At 42.7% G+C, this 20,773-nt stretch overlaps 1 protein-coding gene across 1 annotated transcript in view; it reads right to left on the reverse strand.

The window, feature by feature from the left end:
• Positions 1-20,773, reverse strand: part of HMCN1 (hemicentin 1) — a 733,390-nt gene that overhangs the window by 145,043 nt on the left and 567,574 nt on the right. Inside the window, exons 94-95 of the mRNA XM_069737257.1 lie at positions 5,579-5,728; positions 2,147-2,284 (exon numbers count right to left, since the gene is read on the reverse strand). Coding sequence (XP_069593358.1) covers positions 2,147-2,284; positions 5,579-5,728 — 288 coding nt within the window. The remainder of the gene's footprint in view (positions 1-2,146; positions 2,285-5,578; positions 5,729-20,773) is intronic.

A 20,773-nucleotide genomic window follows, 5' to 3' on the forward strand; every position in this document is an offset into this window, starting at 1 on the left:
GCTGCAGCGCGAATTTAATTCACAAATTATCCTTTACAACATATTATTAGCTAAAAATGCTCAAATGGGGTAACAGATACCCTTCAAATGAAAAACATTTAAACGTTTGTTTTCCAAGATACAATTTGGGACATAAAACATATTAAAATGCTCCAACACTTCATTAACATAGTCACTGACAAATTCTTAAATACCTTAGTTTTGTAATTAATGTGCAAATTCTTTATCACAGAGTATTTATTAATGCAGTTCAGCTAGTTTTTCAGTGCATCTGCATTGAAAATAATGGTGATTAGGCTGAATTTACTACTCTTTTCAAACTGTCAGAAGATGTGAGAGTGATTATATACAGACAAGACATTATAAGACACGGAAACCTGGTGCTACATAGGAGCTACTCTTTAATCATTAAGGTCCCCTTGACATGTCCGTATAATACCGGTACCGGAAAAAAACGGCATCTGTGTCATCAGTGTTTTGGGTAGTGTGTCATCATTGAGCCATAACTGTGTTATTAGTGTGTCATCCATGTGTTGCAAATGTTTTACACGGACCCATAGACCAGTGTAGGGGCTAGTGTGGCTTCCATGAGCACACAGACATGTGTGCTGCATCATAGAGTATAATGGGTATGTGTAGTATCAGTGAAAAAAACGAATGTCACACGGACCTGAGACCTGGACATGTTAGGAGGGCCTAATGCTGCATGCACAACTATGATGAATATAATGCATGCTTCAGTGACAATAAATACTGGAGACCAAGTTTAGTGAATATGGTCTTTTGGCCATTTTTATAGAAGGATAACTGTCAACATGTGCTATCTCTTGCATATGTGCCTTAAAGTGGCTTTTATTTTATCACACTGAAGCACACTTAGTACTGGGCTGCAGCTATTCACTTATTAGTGAATTATTAGTGAATTGTACAAATATTCTCCAAGCTCGTATCTTCTGTATGACTTTACAGTGTATTCAGAACCTAGATAATTTATAACTGAAAAGGTGAATTCAGGCAGTGTGCTGTGATTCTGATTCTCTTCGCCATCTGTTGTCTCACCAGATGAGGTGGACTCTCGAAGCCGCTGGGTGAGCAGCCATTATGCAACATAGACAACACATGTTGTGCTGCAAGGCCAGGAATACAGAAATAACTACAGAGACAGTAATGGCTGGCAGGCAACAGACGGAGTAGCACTGGAACCACAGGAACCCTGAAAGCAGAAGTAGACATAGCAGAGGTGTAATCCATGAGAACGTAGGGTAGACTCAGTGATGTAGTTGAGATTGTTTCTAGCAAAATCCAATGTGGAGCAGATAGGGCAGTATGGCAGAGCTAGGATGATGAAAGAGCTGAGATGATGACAAAGCTGAGATGATAACAGAGCTGAGTTTGTTAGTCCAGACAGAACCGGAAAAATGATACAAAAGCTCACTCAGTGGCAGAGCTGAACTTGTCAGGGCGTTAAATCACTGAACTAGCAGATCGGTATAGCAGAGATAACTCAGAGACAGACCTGAGATTTTCTAAAGTCCTTAATCAGAACATCAGAGTAGACTCCAGAACAGAGCTGGGTTTGTCAGAGTATACTTCTTCAGAATTGGCAGAGCTGGTTTGCATTGCATAATATCAGGTGATGTCTCTCTGCCTGAGCCAGGCTAAATGGGCTGGGATAACGACGGTACAAGAGTGCTTTGGATTGCAATGGCTACCCAGTATGCCAGGGATTTGGTGGCTGCTGAATGGGGTCCCAGGGCTCTGCATTGGATGCAGGAGAGGAGATTATCATTCTCAAAGTGCATTAGCAGAATAGTATGTGCCTGTATTTTACCCCACTCCGCAATGGAAATGTCAGTGAAGATAATGACTGATATCCTTGGCATGGACAATATTTTTCAGTATTTCATTTTTATATTTCATTTTATATTTTATTTGGCATTGAAGTGGTTATATTTTTTAGCTGACATAAAGTGTTAATATTAACAAAGTTAATAGTTTCCAGCACCAATTTTGTTATTATGTGATTTTTTTAAATTTTATTTCAAACAATGATAACATAATAAGATAGCAAATATCTTTCACTAAGTAAACAAGACACATGCAAAGATTAGTACATTGACTAAAGTTGATCTAAACTTGCTCTTACCTGTTGCAAATTCCACTTGAGATTCTCTTATAAATTCTCCACCTGTAAGTGTAAATCCATTCACCGCTTCCTCCATTTCTCTAGCTACAGTCCAATATACCGGATTCATAATCGAGACAAGAGTTCTCATAGAAGGGCCTAAATATAGAAAGGGGATTGAAGCAAATGTTTCTTTAATAGGAAGTACCAATAATAAGTACTGATAAATACTTTTTTCATCAAATCTGGAAATCTCACTCAACAGAATACAGCTGTGTTCACACGAGTGTAATTCATGCTCCGTATATGGCCCACAATGACCAGACTGACCGTGGATCTCCTGAGTTTAAGCTTACAGCCTTGTAGACGTAAATGAAAATATAGTTTCAGGTTGGAAGATCTTCTGCCAGACTGCATTGCGGTCCATATACAGTTAAGTCCATATACGGTATATTTGGACAGAGACAACATTTTTCTTATTTTGGTTATAGACATTACCACAATGAATTTTAAACAAAACAATTCAGATGCAGTTGAAGTTCAGACTTTCAGCCTTCATTTCAGGGTATCCACATTAAAAGTGGATGAAAGGTTTAGGCGTTTCAGCTCCTTAACATGTGCCACCCTCGTATGAACTCTGCCTTTGGCTACAGTCACACATGGCGCAACAAAGTATTACGTTAACGGGGTCAAATAATATTGCATGCCCCACTTTTCAATTTTTGAATTTCCACAAAAATGGAAAATAATCAATACATTTCGTTCAACTTCACAATTGTGTTCCAATTGTTGTTGGTTCTTCACCAAAAATTTACATTTGGTATCTTTTTTTTTTTGAAGCATGATATGTGGGAAAAGGTTGAAAAGTTCCAGGGGGCCGAATAGTTCCTCAAGGCATTGTATATATATATATATATATATATATATGTATATAATGCCATTAGAGATGACCGGATTTGGCAAATTTTGAATTTGCCAGATCACACAGATTTTGCTTGGAAATTTGATTTGCAGTGAATTTATTCTCCATGAATTGAATGTCCCTTTTTAAGCTCTGGTGTCTCTATAGTCCCAGGATAAAACATAAGATGAAAAAGGGAAAATAAATATTTATATTCACCTTACCGCTAAACTTTCTGTCCCCTTCTCTCCTCACCGTTCCCCATTCAGTTCTTGTTGCATCTTCTCATCACTGCCCTGAGCACTGAAAAGGGTTCTGTGCATGCGTGTGTAAGGTCACAGCACACATCGTGACCTTACACACTGCTCAAAAAAATAAAGGGAACACTTAAATAACAGAATATAACTGCAAGTAAATCAAACTTCTGTGAAATCAAACTGTCCACTTAGGAAGCAACACTGATTGACAATCAATTTCACATGCTGTTGTGCAAAAGGAAAAGGCAACAGATGCAAAATATTGGCAATTATTAAGACACCCTCACTAAAGTAGTGGTTCTGCAGGTGGGTACCACAGACCACATCTCAGTACCAATGCTTCCTGGCTGATGTTTGGTCACTTTTGAATGTTGGTTGTGCTTTCACACTCGTGGTAGCATGAGATGGACTCTGCAACTCACACAAGTGGCTCAGGTAGTGCAGCTCATCCAGGATGGCACATTAATGCGAGCTGTGGCAAGAAGGTTTTCTGTGTCTGTTAGCGTAGTGTCCAGAGGTTGGAGGCACTACCAGGAGACAGGCCAGTACACCAGGAGATGTGGAGGGGGCCATAGGAGGGCAACAACCCAGCAGCAGGACTGCTACCTCTGCCTTTGTGCAAGGGGGAACAGGAGGAGCACTGCCAGAGCCCTGCAAAATGACCTCCAGCAGGCCACAAATGTGCATGTGTCTGCATAAATGGTTAGAAACCGACTCCACGAGGGTGGTCTGAGTGCCTGACGTCCACAGTTGGGGGTTGTGCTCACAGCCCAACACAGTGCAGGATGCTTGGCATTTGCCACAGAACACCAGGATTGGCAAATTCGCCACTGGCTCCCTTTTCTCTTCACAGATGAAAGCAGGTTCACAGTGAGCACATGTGACAGATGTGACAGTCTGGACATGCTGTGGAGAGCAATCTGCTGCCTGCAACATTCTTCAGCATTACCGGTTTGGCAGTGGGTCAGTAATGGTGTGGGGTGGCATTTCTTTGGAGGGCTTCACAGCTTTCCATGTGCTTGCCAGAGGTAGCCTGATTGCCATTAGGTGCCGAGATGAGATCCTCAGACCCCTTGTGACACCATATGCTGGTGCAGCTGGCCCTGGGTTCCTCAAAATGCAGGACAATGCCAGACCTCATGTGGCTGTAGTGTGTCAGCAGTTCCTACAAGATGAAGGCATTGAAGCTATGGACTGACCCGCCCGTTTCCCAGACCTGAATCTGATTGAGCACATCTGCGACATCATGTCTCGCTCCATCCACCAACGTCACGTTGCACCACAGACTGTCCAGGAGTTGGCGGATGCTTTAGTCCAGGTCTGAGAGGTGATCCCTAAGGAGACCATCCGCTGCCTCATCAGGAGCATGCCTAGGCGTTGTACAGTAGGGAGGTCATTCAGGCACGTGGAGGCCACACACAATACTTAGCACCTTTTCCTTGTCATGAGGCGTTTCCACTGAAGTTGGATCAGCCTGTAATTTGATTTTCCACTTTGATTTTGAGTATCATTCCAAATCCAGACCTCCATGGGATATTCATTTTGATTTACAATGATAATTGTTATGTTTTATTGTTTTGAACACATTCCACTATGCAATGAATGAAAAATTGCCACTGGAATATTTCATTCAGAGATATTTAGTATGTGGTATTTTAGTGTTCCCTTTATTTTTTGAGCAGTGTATTTGCATGCACAGAACAATCCTGGACCTCATCAGAGCCAGAAGTAATGGCCTAGCGTGAAGAGGTCTGGGATTTTAGCACTCAAGGCAGGACCTTGGACATTGAGGAGAGGAGGGGCCGGAAAGGTGAGTGGTAAAGTGAGTATACATATTTTTTTATTTTTAAAATTTTGATGTTCTTTTATGGTATAGCAAGATGTGGGCAATCCACCATTTAGCTGAATCCGCAAGGAAATGTATTACAAAAAATCCGCATTTTGTCAAATGTGGATTTAAAAAAAAAATCAAACAAATTCTCTCATCTCTTAATGCTATGTCTTGACCCCATAATGTTAGTCAGGAACTACAAAAAAACCTATACAGTGTCATATACTCTTTCTACTGTGCTTCTAGTCGTGTAAAGCAGTTGCCACTACATTTTGCCCAATTAGGCATTTTACAAAGAAACAGTGACACCAGTCATGAAAAATAAATTCTATTTAGCCTAATTTTATCAGGTTTCATTGCTTGGATTAAAGTATGGCAAGCACTGTAGATATTTTTGTTACCCACATCATGAAAACATTTCAAAAGTGAAATAGATGCATAAAGAAATGTTTTACTTTGCTTACCTAGAGTTTTGGGGATGTTGCTATATTGTGCCTTTATTATGTTACTTTGTGAATCAGGAGAGTTGCTAATTGTGCCATTAAGAAATGCAATGCCAAAGTCAACGTCATTGATGGTTCCAACTAGGGCTCCTCTAATGAACTGAGCTCCACCTAAACAAAGGAAGATAATATAAAAAGATAAAAATATAGTGAAAGAAAAGTATGATTAAATATTTAAGAGGAAGGAAGAAAAATAGGACGCTACTACATAGTCCAGTGGCAGGTGCTGCATGGTTTTGCACTTTAGTAAGATAATTTTAAAACTATAGAAAAGTGCACTGTTCAAAATATCATTAAAATCTAGTTATATGGACTGTTTCAACTATTTTGTAGGCATGCTCTGTGATTTCTGCGAATATCATTGTGTGTGTAGGTGGTAAGAGCTGTTTCCATCACCTATTGTGAATGGAGTTATCCTGTGTTACCCTGTATAACTGTTCATGCTGTAGTGCCTTGAAAAAGTATTCATACCGTATGACATTTTTCAATTTTTTTCATGTTACACCCATAAACCTAAATATATTTTATTGGGATTGTATGTGATATACCAACACAAAGTAACAAGTATTTGTAAAATGTAAAGGAATTGATACATGGTTTTCTAGTTATTTTAGAAATATAAATCTGACAATTGTGACGTGCATTTGTATTTTGTCCCCCTGAAACTTTTGCCCATTCTTCTCTACAAACTAGCTCTAGCTCAGTGAGATTGGATGGAGGTGTCTGTGACCAGCAATTTTCAAGTATTTCCAAAGATTCTCAATGGTATTTAGGTTTGGACTATGAGTTCATGCACATCAATATGCTTCGATCTAAACACTCCATTGTAGCTCTGGCTCTGGTACGTTTAGGGTCGATATCCTGCTGGAAGATGGATCGACGCCCCAAGTCTCAAGTCTTTTACAGCTTCTAACAGGTTGTCCTCCATGATTGCTCTGTATTTAGCTCCATCCATCTTATCATTTCTAATTAGCTTCCCTGTCCTTGCTGAAAAGCATCCCAACAGCAGGATGCTACCAACAACATGTTTAAGAGTGGGGATGGTGTTTTCAGGGTGAGGTGCAATTAGTTTTCCACCACAGATAGCATTTTGCATTTACACCTAAAAGTTCTATTTTGGTCTCCCCTGATCGGACACTTTCTTCCATATGCTAGTTATGTCCTTCACGTGATTTTTGGCAAATTGCAAACAGGACTTATTATGGCTTGCTTTTAAAGATATCTGTTTTCTTGTCACTCCTGTATAAAGGCCAGATTTGTGGTATAACTGACTCATAGTTGTCAGGTGGACAGATTTTACCACCTGAGCTGTGGATATCCACGGGCCTCTTGGCTGTTTCTCTAATTAGTGCTCTCCTTGCTTGAGATGTCAGTTTAGGTAGAAGGCCATGTCTTGGTAGGATTTCAGTTGTGCCATACTCCTTCCGTTTTAGGATGATGGCTTGAACAGTGCTTCATGAGATGTTCAGATCTTGGGGTATTTTTATAACCTAACTCTGCTTTACTCTTCTCAAGTTAATCACTTAGGCTGGCTTCACATTTGCGTTTTTTGCCGCTGCGTTTGTAACGCATATAAACGCATGCGTCGTGTTTTCCTATATTTAACATTAAAAACGCATGCGTTTTTTTGCACGCATTTGGCCGCGTCTGACGACGCATGCGTCGTTTCGATGCTTGCGTCTGTTAGGAGTCGAGTTTCCTCTGCTGCACAGGGGGAATCTCGATCCGTGTCTGCTGCGGTCTCCCATTCAGTATCGGCCGCAGTGGGCTCTGCTCAGCGGAGACGTCGCTCCCAGCGTCTCGCTGGGGCTCATTCGGTGCATAGGGTCACTACTGCCTTTTCTGGCTTTCCTATGGTACCCTGCACTGATCTGCGGCGAGCGAGCCTCTCTGGGACTAAGTCCTTGTTTACTCACACTGAGCATGCCCAGGGCAGGGTCTCCCATTGGAGGTCGAGGGTCACATGTTCGGTCACATGCTCAGGTGCTGCAGTACATTCCATTGGTCCTTCTGGAAGGTCCTGAAAGGGCAAAACATGCTCAGGTACTGCAGCACTTTCCATTGGTCCTTCTGGAAGGTCCTGAAAGGGCAAAAACTTCAGTAGCAGCTTCCTGTGCTGCAACTATATAAACTGCGCATGACCGCACGGCCATGCGCTAGTATCGTCTTATGCTATATGCTTTGCGCCAATGTGGTCATGTGTTTGAATGTGTTCAGGGACCCGGCTGAAATAAGCCCCTAGAATGCTGGCACCTCCGGCGAGGAGATTGTGTTTAAGTGTGTTCAGGGACCCGGCTGAAATAAGCCCCTAGAATGCTGGCATCTCCGGCGAGGAGTTTTGTATGCATGCATGACCACTCACTGCTCACATCTGGGTAGTTGGCCTGTGCCTCTGTGAAAGTCTAACAGGGCACAGAGCTTTCCTCTCGCGGTTACTCTGTGAAGCTAACAGAGTTGGTATATACCGCCATATAGAGCCGCCATTATTTAGCAGCAGGTGCTTTCCTGCACGGTGGATCCCTGGTTGCGAACGCACCAATTCCATTTAATAAATTATATATTTGGTGCGTTCCGCCAACCCTAACAGCGTCTTGGCGCGGAAATGGAACATGTAGTAATTTCTAGAGGCGTCTTATTGCCGCAAGGAAACGCATGCGTTCGATTGCGTCAAAAAAACGTATTGCTGTCTATGTAAACGCATGCGTTTTTTAGCACATGCGTTTGGTTGCGTTTTTGAACGCATGCGTTTCAATTAAGATAACAATGTCTAGACACTGATAAGCCACCCCCCACCATCAAGGTGATAAAAGGGAGGGTGTGGACAGTTGCAGGTCACTTCTCACCAGACTCTGAAGCCAAAGAGACACGGACAGGCCACATCTTGGAGGACAAGACCCTGAACAATGTGAGTATATCCTTAGCCAATGCCTTTATTTTCTATTTTCTGTCTCTACATGTCCTAATTTCTGCCATTTTTTTCTTTCTACATGCATCAGAATGTCCTCTTCGGATTCTTCATCTGGTGAGGAGTTTCAGCCACGACAGTCGGAAGTGGAGCATGTCAGTGAGGTGAGTATTTGCCTCGTCAGATTGGTGAGTATTCACTGTCACATCAACAGATGTAACAATTTGATTTTTCCTTTTTTTTTAGAGCTCTTCTACTGAGGCACAGACAGGGCAGGAGCAGCGGAGTCAAGGTCCGGTGGAAAGATGGCAGCGGGCACGTATACAAGGCTGACTGTCCTCAGTGTAATATTCTTGAATCTTCCTTTCTTTCCACTCGTATTTCTAAACTTTTTCCTTCTGGAATCCTTTTGTATCTTGACTTTCCTATTCATGCCATATCTCAGCATCTTTTTTCTTTCTTTTCCTTATGTAATTAAGCAAACTTTAATGACTTTCTTTAATTTTTAGTTTTCACAACGGGACGATAACCTGATAGGCAATGACCTACTTATCACCCTGGTCAAGGAGCGAGTCCCGTTGTGGGACAGCCGGGATCTACTGCACTCGAACAACACCACGATCCGGCGGTTGTGGAATGAGGTGGCCCAAGCGATGTGGGATGGCTGGGACAACGCCACGACACGGGTCCGAAGTGCATTTGGTAAGTATTGCACTGCAGTGTGAAGCAGCAGAGACCTTGGCCGTGCTCACTCGACTGTGTGTGATGAAAGAAACTCTCCGGAGTTTCTCTCATCACACACAGTTGGCTGAGCATGGCAAAAAGTCCATTTTCTGACCATAATGTTTTTTTTTTTTTAACATTGGACAAAGTAAAAACACGTTGGCGTTCGATGAATGACCGCTTCAACAAGGACCTGCGTCAAGAGAGTCGTGTTCCCAGTGGTTCAGGAGCAAGGATCCGAACATACAAATACCATCGCGTTCTGGCATTTTTAAGACCGGTCCTTGCCCAGAGAACGTAAGTATTTATCACATGCTTTAGGTTGTATTGTATTGTCATAATCTGTATTTTTAAATTCCACAGGACTTTGCGTCTGGTTAATTTTTGGTATTAATTTTCTTTTTCCTTTTTTCACAGTACATACAGCACAACTGTCGGCCCAGGTTCTGGAGCGGTCCTTCATCCGACAGCCACGGACTCGTCCCAGCCATCCAGCAGCGCAGCAGCAGGTGGGCCTTCCACACTAACTGGAGACCAGGAAGCTGGTCCATCAGGTCTTTCCCTTTCGCAGTCCTCTTCCACTGCCCCCTTTTTTTTGGGGCTCATCCCGGCAGCGGCAGAGGGCTTCGGACAGGTCACTCATGCCCGAGTTTTTGCACTTGAGCTCAGTTTTACACGAAGCAATCAAGGCTTTAGGTGACCGAATGGATGTTTCACATAACCTCTTGAATGCCCGTATCCAGGAGGTCACCAAAAGCCTTGATCAAGTGAAAGCCGACCTCCAGAGGCCAGCTCATCATTTTTTTAACCAAATTGAGCAGGGCATGTCGGAACACCTTACTCCTGATCTCCAGCTGAGTGTCATGCAGGCCTGCAATGCTGCTTACGTGCAGGCTATGCAGCAGAGTCGGTATTTCCAGCAGACAGTGGGGGCATATCCAACTGTGCCTTCACTGTCACGATTAACCTCAATGCCGACCTCTGCTGCATACCACTGCATGGCCACCTCAATTCCTTCCACAGGCGGGCTCCACTACAGCGCCAGCACCATGACGAGTGCAGTTGGACATCCCACCGCCACCACCGTGACAACCACTGCTCCTGCTTGGACCTTCTCCTCTGACACCACGATGTAGCAGGACCCAGGCATGGATTTCCATACCGCCACCACCACGATGCAGCAGGACCCAGGCATGGCTTTCTGTACCGCCCCCACCACGATGCAGCAGGACCCAGGCATGGCTTTCCATACTGCCCCCACCACGATGCAGCAGGACCTAGGCATGACTTTCCGTACCGCCCCCACCACGATGCAGCAGGACCCTGGTATGGCTTTCTGTACCGCCCCCACCACGATGCAGCAGGACCCAGGCATGGCTTTCCATACTGCCCCCACCACGATGCAGCAGGACCCTGGCATGGCTTTCTGTACCGCCCCCACCACGATGCAGCAGGACCCAGGCATGGCTTTCCGTACCGCCCCCACCACGATGCAGCAGGACCCTGGCATGGCTTTCTGTACCGCCCCCACCACGATGCAGCAGGACCCAGGCATGGCTTTCCATACCGCCCCCACCATGATGCAGCAGAACCCTGGCATGGCTTTCTGTACCGCCCCCACCACGATGCAGCAGGACCCAGGCATGGCTTTCCGTACCGCCCCCACCACGATGCAGCAGGACCCAGGCATGGCTTTCCGTACCACCCCCACCACGATGCAGCAGGACCCAGGCATGGCTTTCCGTACCGCCCCCACCACGATGTAGCAGGACCCAGGCATGGCTTTCCGTACCGCCCACACCACGATGCAGCAGGACCCTGGCATGGCTTTCTGTACCGCCCCCACCACGATGCAGCAGGACCCTGGCATGGCTTTCTGTACCGCCCCCACCACAATGCAGCAGGACCCTGGCATGGCTTTCTGTACCGCCCCCACCACAATGCAGCAGGACCCTGGCATGGCTTTCTGTACCGCCCCCACCACGATGCAGCAGGACCCTGGCATGGCCTTTCGCTCTGCAAGCGCTACGGACTCTGGCATGGCTGCACGCTCTACGAGCAATATGGACTCTGACACAGTGCAGCCGGACCCTGACAGGTCACCCGCCACCACGCCACGGCATATGAGCCCACCAAGACGTCCCCCCAACCAGGCAAACCCCCCAAAAAAAACCAGAAACAAAAACCAGAGGACTCTTAGCATTCCTCCCCCTTCACCTACCAATGTGTCTGTAATGTCAGTTTTTTCTCACCCTTCCAGTGCGTCTCAAGCCTCTCATGTGTCAAGCCCCATCCCCGAACTTCCAGACCCTTCTAGTTTCATTGCCCCTTCTCCTGCCACCTCTGCGTCGTCCACAGTTAGCCCGGCCTCAGTTCTTCACACCCCCCGTTTACATCACTCTACCCCAAGTCGGCGCAGTAAAAAATAATTTTTTTCAGTTGTTAACAAAATAAAAAAAGTTTGATTTGCCACAATTATGTTTGGTTTATTGTGTCTATCGCCGCCGGCAACACACACCATGCGCCAAGAAACATCGCCACACACTTACTTTTTGGCCCACATCATATCTCCAGTAGTTAAAAATAAAAAGACTGCAGCTTCGAGTGTCTTTAGTATACAGATATGAGGTGGGCCAAAAAATATTACATGTATCTCCATAATCTCTTTTTGTCTGTGCCTAGTGTGGCAGTCTGAAGAGAAAATGGTGGAAATACAATGCAGACCTCTACTGAACAGGTCAGGTGTCAAAAAACTCATTAGTTATGACACCTGACCTGTTGAGTAGATAACTGCCTTGTATAACCACCATTTTCTCCTTTATACATAATCTATTACACACAAATTGAGGGGACAATGGTTGTCACACGCTACATATCTATGCTCACCTGCCCAAGTGTCAGAAATAGTGAATTCATGAGCCTGTATATGTTTATCATGAATTCATTATTTCTGACACCTGACTTGATGAGTATAGATAGTGTGACAGTGATTGTCTCTTCAGTTTGTGTCCAATGGATACAGGAGAAGACAATCATGACGCAATGACGTCAACAAGCTTACCAATAAAGCAACATGGCTGCCATTACTATCAGTATGTGGCCAGTGTTTTATATCAGTATTTGTAAACCAAAACAAGGAGTGGAACAATTAGAGGTAAATTATGATATTAGCATAATAACTAGCACCTCTGCCTTCATCACCCACTCCTGGTTTTGGATTACAAAAACTGATATTAAATACAGATCAAATACTGCCAGTTTTAGAACAACATTGGTTTGGAGAGGAAAAAGATAGGAGAGATGGTCAACACAAACAAAACTAAAGTTTATTAATGAGAAATATTATTATCATTGTAGAAAATTACTGGTACAGATGTAATTACAACAGGACATTTACACAACATTGTCCTGCCATGACACACGTCCAATATCTGAATCAAAAAAGGCAGCAAATTGGTCCCGCATGTGACCAACGGCTGCAGTTGACCGCAGCGGGTGATGCTGGAAATCGGGCAGTGGGTGTGCAACTGGTTCATCCAGTTCAATGTTGGGTCGCTTCTTAGTCATTATGTAATTGTGGAGAACCACACAGGCTTTGACCACCTCGTCGACTGTTTCCACTTTTAGATTTATAGCTGATGCAAGAATGCGCCATTTAGCGACCAGAATGCCAAAGGTACACTCTACTGTTCTTCGGGCCCTGATCAGTCTGTAGTTAAAGATCCTTCTAGTGTGGTTCAAGTCCCGACTGGAATATGGCTTCAGTAGTTTTTCACACATCTGGAAGGCCTCATCCCCAACCATAACAAATGGCATCGGTGGACCTTGAGTGTTGGGGAGAGGTTGTGGCGGTGGAAAATTTACAGTAAATTGCTGCCATACACACGGCGGCCCATATCAGAGTTCTTGAAACTCTGGGAATCGTTGCCACAGCCAAAAGCTCCAATGTCCATGGCGATGAAGCGACAGTTCGCATCGGCTATTGCCATGAGCACCACAGAAAAATATTTTTTGTAATTTAAGTACTCCGATCCTGTTCTGGATGGTTTGATAATGCAAATGTGCTTTCCATCCACTGCTCCTAAACAGTTGGGGAAATCGCACACATTCCAGAATTTTTCAGCTATTTCAAGCCACATGTCTGCGGTGGGTACGGGTATAAACTCATCCCGGAGTACATTCCACAAAGCCCGGCAGGAGTCCGCAACTATTCCGGACAGGGTGGATATTCCAAGCCGGTATTGGAAGTGGAGGGATGATAAACTCTCTCCGGTTGCTAGAAATCTGTAAGAAAAACAGAAACAAAAAAAATTACAATCTATTCTATTTATGGTGTGTTTACGCTAAAGAAAGATAGGTAAATAGCCAAAACATACATGTCTGAAAACAAAAAATTTGGACTGTCATTGGGTTTAGATTTGTAACGTACCTTAATGTAACCAGCAGACGTTCCTCCGGTGGAAACGCTCTACGGAGCTGGGTGTCCTGTCTCTGTATGGTTTCTTGGACACGAGCAAGCAAATCCCGGAACGAGTCTTGCGACATCCTTGTATATTCATTGAATTTCTCCGGGTTGGCATTAAGCTCGGCATAGAGCGTATGATAGGCTCTACGGCTCTCACTTACTTCGATAATGGGGTGCCTCCAAAAACGCCTACGTTGTCTCCTTCTCCATCTTTCGCGATTTCTGTCTTGCTCCCAAGCAAAAGCACAATCAAGAAACAGCTTGAAGCTGAAATCCAGGTTGAAATAAAAGCTCTCCATGCGAAGATCCATCATGACACAGGATACAGTAGCAAACTGTTAAAATTTCAGTAGCCGTAGGGTCTATATATAGAGATCCCATCATATACGCCCTCTTTAGTCCCATTGGCGGTGTCTGGTTATCTTGATTTTTCTCTTGTGAAATTTCTCATCGTGCGCACCAAAAACGCAAACGCAGGAAAAAACGCATGTAAACGCGTACAAACGCGGCATTTTTTAACCGCATGCGACAACGCATGCGTCTAAAAAACGCTGCGTTTGTACGCGCTTATATGCGTTTTTTCCACCACTTGCGGATGCGTTTTAAATGCTGCAGATTTAAACGCAAATGTGAAACCAGCGTTACCGGTCTGTTGTGTTCCTTGGATTTCATGATGCTGTTTGATCCCTAATGTTCTAAAACAAACCTCTGATTCTTTTGCAGAGCAGCTGTAGTTATACTGACAATAAATTACACACAAGTGAACTCAAGTTACTAATTATGTGACTTCTGTAGGCAATTAGTCAGACTAGAATTTAGTTAGGAGTGTCAGACTACAGGGGGGCTGAATACAAATGCACATCACAAATTTCAGATTTATATTTTTAAAATAATTAGGAAGCCATGTATCATTTCCTCTACACTTCACACATACTTGCTATTTTGTGTTGTATATCACATAAAATCCTGATAAAATACATTTAAGATTGTGGGTGCAACTATGACTCTAGTCACTATTCATGGACCGACCGCGTGGCAGAAGAGTCAAACGTCACAGGGTCAATGCCAAAAGAATACGTAGATAGCCAAGGGAAAAGACAAAGATGTAAGTCAAGTCACAGTCCAGGGTCAAAAACAAAAGATAGCGGCTCAAAAGCCAAAGGACAAAGGGATAGTCACAACACGGTCCAAAGGGTCAGGCAACAGAAGATCAGAACTAAGAGCAAAAGAATCAGGCTAGCACTCACCAAGAAGCACAAACTACTGTAAGTCTGCCAGGGATCAAGGGCAGACAGATTAGTTAAATAGCTGGGCAATCACCAACACACTGAACATCTGGAGAAAGTATGGCACCTCCCAGTCACAGATTGGACAGCGGAGCTAGCTGTCAATCCAGGCACCGACAGTTCAGCAATCCCATCACAGGATTGGACAGCCAAGCTGACAATCAAGACACAGACAACTCAGCAACACAGTTTCCATAGATCAGAATAGCAATCACTGAGAGGAGGAATCGTGACAGTAACATGAGAAAAATTGGAGAAATTCATGGGGTATGAATATTTTTTCAAAGCACTGTAACCCTGCCTGTGATGATAATGGAAAACAGAAATGTCAACCGGTTTTGGAGCTCCGTATGAAAATTGCAAAATGTAAAAAAAAATTTTGTATCATCATCACAAGTTTAAATAAACATAGAACCTTTGTTTAAACAAAACGTCATTTTCTAGTTTCACATTTTCTTTAAAGGGTAATTCTAAGTATGTTCACGTTTGCTATTTTGCTTTCCATATGCAAAATCTACAGCATGTAACATTAGATGCAAAGGTAGTGACATACTGTAGTGACAACTCTTATCCAAAAATTGTAAAAATATTTCTATCTTGAAACTGATATTTGGTGGTTGCCCTGATATATGTAGGGGTCTCACCTTATGGCTGTATGTACAGACACATGATACTTTACAGAGACTATGCACCTTTATTAGATCTTGTTATTTACCTTAATGTGATCCATTGATGAAAATCAACCATAGATAACGGAAGCTTCTTTGAAAATAGAGGCACTTGCACTTTACTTACATTTTTACATAGCTCTGCAGTGAGCACTTTATTTTCACCTCTAGTCACAATTATACCTTTTAAAGGGAACCTGTCACCGTTTTTATCCTGTGTCAACTAACACTATAATCTTAATCAGTGCCTGTGCTGCAGTCCATCAATGGTTATATAACCCCCTGACTTCCCCTGTATACCCCCCAAAACCTTTTGAAGTTCTCCCATGCTGTATGTTAATCCTAGTGGTCCACGCTTCTGCAGTCTCCATCCCACCTCCCAGCTTCTCTAACTTTCCTCTCAGCTTGCGATAGCTGTGCTCCTGCTGTAATTCATGTGGATGATGCCTTCTAAATCATCCACATAGCCTGGCGAAATCTTGCACATGTGACTATGCTCTACCCTATTACGGACAGAGCCAAAAACATAAGTGCACATGAGGAATTATGATTTAGGCTCTGCCCGCATATAGGCCAGAGCAGAGTGCGCAGACACGAGCCAGCGATTTCTCTGCACAGGCGCAATATTTCACCCAGCTATGTGGATGATGCAGGAGGCGTTATACACATCAATTACAGCAGGAGCACGGCTATCAGCAGCAGGGAGGAGGGATGGAGACTGCAGAAACGCCGCCTATCGGATTGTACCAACAGGATTAACATACAGCGCGAGAGAACTTCAAAAGGTTTTTTGGGAGTTTATACAGGGGGAGTCAGTACAGACACAGATTAAGGTGATAGTTTTAGTTGGCATAGGACAAAACTTCTGACAGGTTCCCTTTAAACTTATATCTGTGCATTCTACTGGTCATCTAATTTGCATACATTCCTATGTAAAAGCCTGCACTATATTGGTTTACTACATTTGCAAAATCCCTGCTAGTTTTTAATTTTATTTAAAGTTACAATAAAGAATTAATATTTTAAATACATGTTCAACATACAGGTGCATCTCACAGAATTGGAATATCATCAAAAAGATAATTTATTTCAGTTCTTCAATACAAAAAGTGAAACTCATATATTATATAGAGTCATTGTAAACAGGGTGATCTATTTCAAGTGTTTATTTCTGTTAATGCTGATGATTATGGCTTAGAGCCAATGAAAACCCAAAAGTCATTATCTCAGTAAATTAGAATACGTTTTAATACCAGCTTGAAAAAATGATTTTAAAATCCGAAATGTTGGCCTACGGAAAGGTATGTTCAGTGAATGCACTCAATACTTGGTGCTCCTTTGGCATCAATTACTGCATCAATGCAGCGTGGCATGGAGGCGATCACCTGTGGCACTGCTGAGGTGTTATGGAAGCCCAGGTTGCTTTGACAGCAGCATTCAGCTCATCTGTATTGTTGGGTCTGGTGTCTCTCATCTTCCTCTTGACAACACCCCACAGATTCTCTATGAAGCCCAGTGATACTGTTGTTTTTAAACCATTTATTGGTACTTTTGGCAGTGTGGACAGGTGCCAAGTCCTGCTGGAGAATTAAATTTCCATATCCAAAAAACTTGTCAGCAGAGGGAAGCATGAAGTGCTCTAAAATTTCCTGGTAGACGGCTGCGCTGACTTTGGTCTTGATAAAACACAGTGGACCTACACCAGCAGATGACATAGCTCCCCAAACCATCACTGATTGTGGATATTTCACACTAGACCTTGGAAATCAAGATCGCAGAGTCTGGAGGAAGAGTGGAGAGGCACACAGTCCAAGCTGCATGAGATCTAGTGTGAAGTTTCCACAATCAGTGATGGTTTGGGGAGCCATGTCATCTGCTGGTGTAGGTCCACTGTGTTTTATCAAGGCCAAATTCAGCACGGCTGTCTACCAGGAAATTTTAGAGCACTTCTTGCTTTTTTGGAGTTAGAAATTTAATTCTCCAACAGGACTTGGCACCTGTCCACACTGTCAAAAGTACCAATACCAGGTTTATAAACAACTGTATCACTGTGCTTGATTGGACAGCAAGCTCACCTGACCTTAACCCCATAGAGAATCTATGGTGTATTGTCAAGAGGAAGATGAGAGACACCAGACCACACAATGCAGACGAGCTGAATACTGCTATTGAAGCAACCTGGCTCCCATAACACCTCAGCAGTGCCACGGACTGATCGCCTCCATGCCATGCCACATTGATGCAGTGATTGATGCGAAAGGAGCCCAGATCAAGTATTGAGTGCATTTACTGAAAATACATTTTAGTAGACCAACATTTCATATTTTAAAATAATTTTTTCAAGCTGTTTTATAAAGTATTCTAATTTACTGATATAATGACACTCAGGTTTTCATTGACTGTAAGCCATAATCATCAACATTAAGGGAAATAAACACTTGAAATAGATCACCCTGTTTGTAATGACACTATCTAATGTATGAGTTTCACTTTTTGGATTGAAGAACTGAAATAAATTAACTTTTTGATGATATTCTAATTTTGTGAGATGCACCTGTACGTGCCTTCTTGCCCTGAGATTTAGCATCTTCGGTAGTGATCTTTGACTGTTATTTTGGAGTTTATGTATCTACCTTATTGACAAAGTGTGCTAATAGATTTTTCGCAAGGACATCAACCTTTACATGCTGATTTTGCAGTTGATTTGGAGCAAACTTTGTGATGGATATTGTCCACCATGTCTGGACATACGCAAGCCTCCACACAATGAAGCTTCAATCCTGAAGCACTTTGAACTTTGAAATTCACTATTGCTAGTACAGAATTTCTAACTATGCATTTATTACACAATATAGCTGTAATGTCTGACATGCCATGAATATTAATATGAAAATGTCATATTTAAAAGCTTTTTAAAATTAATGTGGCCACATACAGTGGCATGTAAAAGTTTGGGCACTCCTGGTGAAAGCGACTGTTATTGTGAACAGTTAAGCAAGTAGAAGATGAAATAATTTCTAAAAGGCCTAAAGTTAAAGATGACACATTTCTTTTGTATTTTAGGCAAAAAAATATATAGTCATTTTTTGCATTTTAAAAATTACAAAAAGTAAAATGGGCCGATGCAAAAGATTGGTCATCCTGCATGGTCAGTACCTAGTAACACCCTCTTTTAGAAGTATTACAGATTGTAAACTATTTTTTTAGCCAGCCAAGAGTCTTTCATTTCTTGTTTGAAGGAATTTCCTCCATTTTTCCTTGGAAAATTCTTCCAGTTCTGTGCGATTCCTGGGTCGTCTGCCATCACCACAGCATCATACCCTCGTTATTCTATCAAGCCTCCTGATGAGCTGACAAGCGAAACGCGTCGAGGTAATGTGGAATCAGATCTGGGCATCAAACGGATAAGTACTATCCACCTCAATACTGCCATACATGTCTCACTGATACCTTTCACATTGCAGTTTTCGATCATTAGGCTGCACTGTATATCTAATGAATTTGCTAGTGTGTTAGATGTGAGACTACTATGAAATTTGAAAAAGGGGAAGGAAATAAATCCAACAAAGATAACCTTTTGTCTTTATGGTAAAATTGCTTTATTAAACTGCAGGGCAAAAAGACAGTGATGACAACAGAGTCATCCAATCGTGCATAAAAACAATTAATACGTACAGGACACTAAGAACCCTGCCTGCTGACCCATAATAAGAAAATGGCAATAATTAGCATATAGGGTCACGGTTATAACACCAATAGGGGGCATAGCCTTTGTCACCATAAACTAGTGTGCAGAAACGCCATTTATCGTACAAAAATAGTGCAATGTTAACATGTCATTCAACATAACATAATGCTGGCGGGCTATATAGCAATGAAAGAAGGGGGCCCCCCTGACGAAGGTGTTCCGAAACGCGCGTTGGGGCGGACACTGGGACGCTGTACCTGCTTTATACCAACTTTGGGATGATGTATTAACTACTTCTTTCATTGCTATATAGCCTGCAAGCATTATGTTATGTTGAATGACATGTTAACATTGCACTATTTTTGTACAATAAATGGCGTTTCTGCACACTAGTTTATGGTGACAAAGGCTATGCCCCCTATTGGTGTTATAACCGTGACCCTATATGCTAATTATTGCCATTTTCTTATTATGGGTCAGCAGGCAGGGTTCTTAGTGTCCTGTACATGTTAATTGTTTTTATGCACGATTGGATGACTCTGTTGTCATCACTGTCTTTTTGCCCTGCACTTTAATAAAGCAATTTTACCATAAAGACAAAAGGTTATCTTTGTTGGATTTATTTCCTTCCCCTTTTTCAATATATGTTTTGTGATAACCGTCTTGATCCGATATTTGGGCAGCATTAGTTCTACTGGGAGTAATTACTTTTTATATATACCTTTCCCTGTGATATTTTGATTATAATCCTCACAGATGCGATTGTATAGATACTTGCTGCTCGCGGCTACCCCTATTTTATTTCATACTATGAAATTTGCATAGACAGCCCATTTGTGAGCAGGGATACAAAATTATGCATCTAGGATAACACTTCTTGCCACAAGACAACATATTGGCCTACAGATATTTTTGAAGGTGATTCTGGTTCTTACTAACTTTATTGATTTTATTCATTTGCTACCCTCCTATACATCTCACCCTGAAAAATATTATCACCCAACAACCCTACTATCATTGTCATATGGTTTTCCACTTTTTGACATTAGATATACCAGCTTGTCACTGTGGGCAATTGTCCTATTACATGTATATGGCTATGCTTCATATAGTTTCTTGGTTATTTTACCCTAGGGTCTAAGTTATGGCATTTCAGGGACAATAGGGGCAGCTGCCGAGGAGCGGGAGTGCCAACATCACTCTCCCTAGGGTACCAACCTTCACTTATAGGCAGGCGACAGTGGAGGGTTTTACGCAGGGCAATGTCAGCTGTTAGTATACTGTAGCCAACTAGCATTATTTACTAGCTGCTTATCACTACCAGCTGCTCCCCGCAGTTCTGTTTATGGTCCCACTTAGATAATGGTTCTGGCTATTTACTATATTTTCTTGGATGCATTAGCAGTATATCACTATCAGAT

The sequence above is a fragment of the Ranitomeya imitator genome, chromosome 8, assembly GCF_032444005.1.
Source record: "Ranitomeya imitator isolate aRanImi1 chromosome 8, aRanImi1.pri, whole genome shotgun sequence".
Taxonomy (NCBI): domain Eukaryota; kingdom Metazoa; phylum Chordata; class Amphibia; order Anura; family Dendrobatidae; genus Ranitomeya; species Ranitomeya imitator.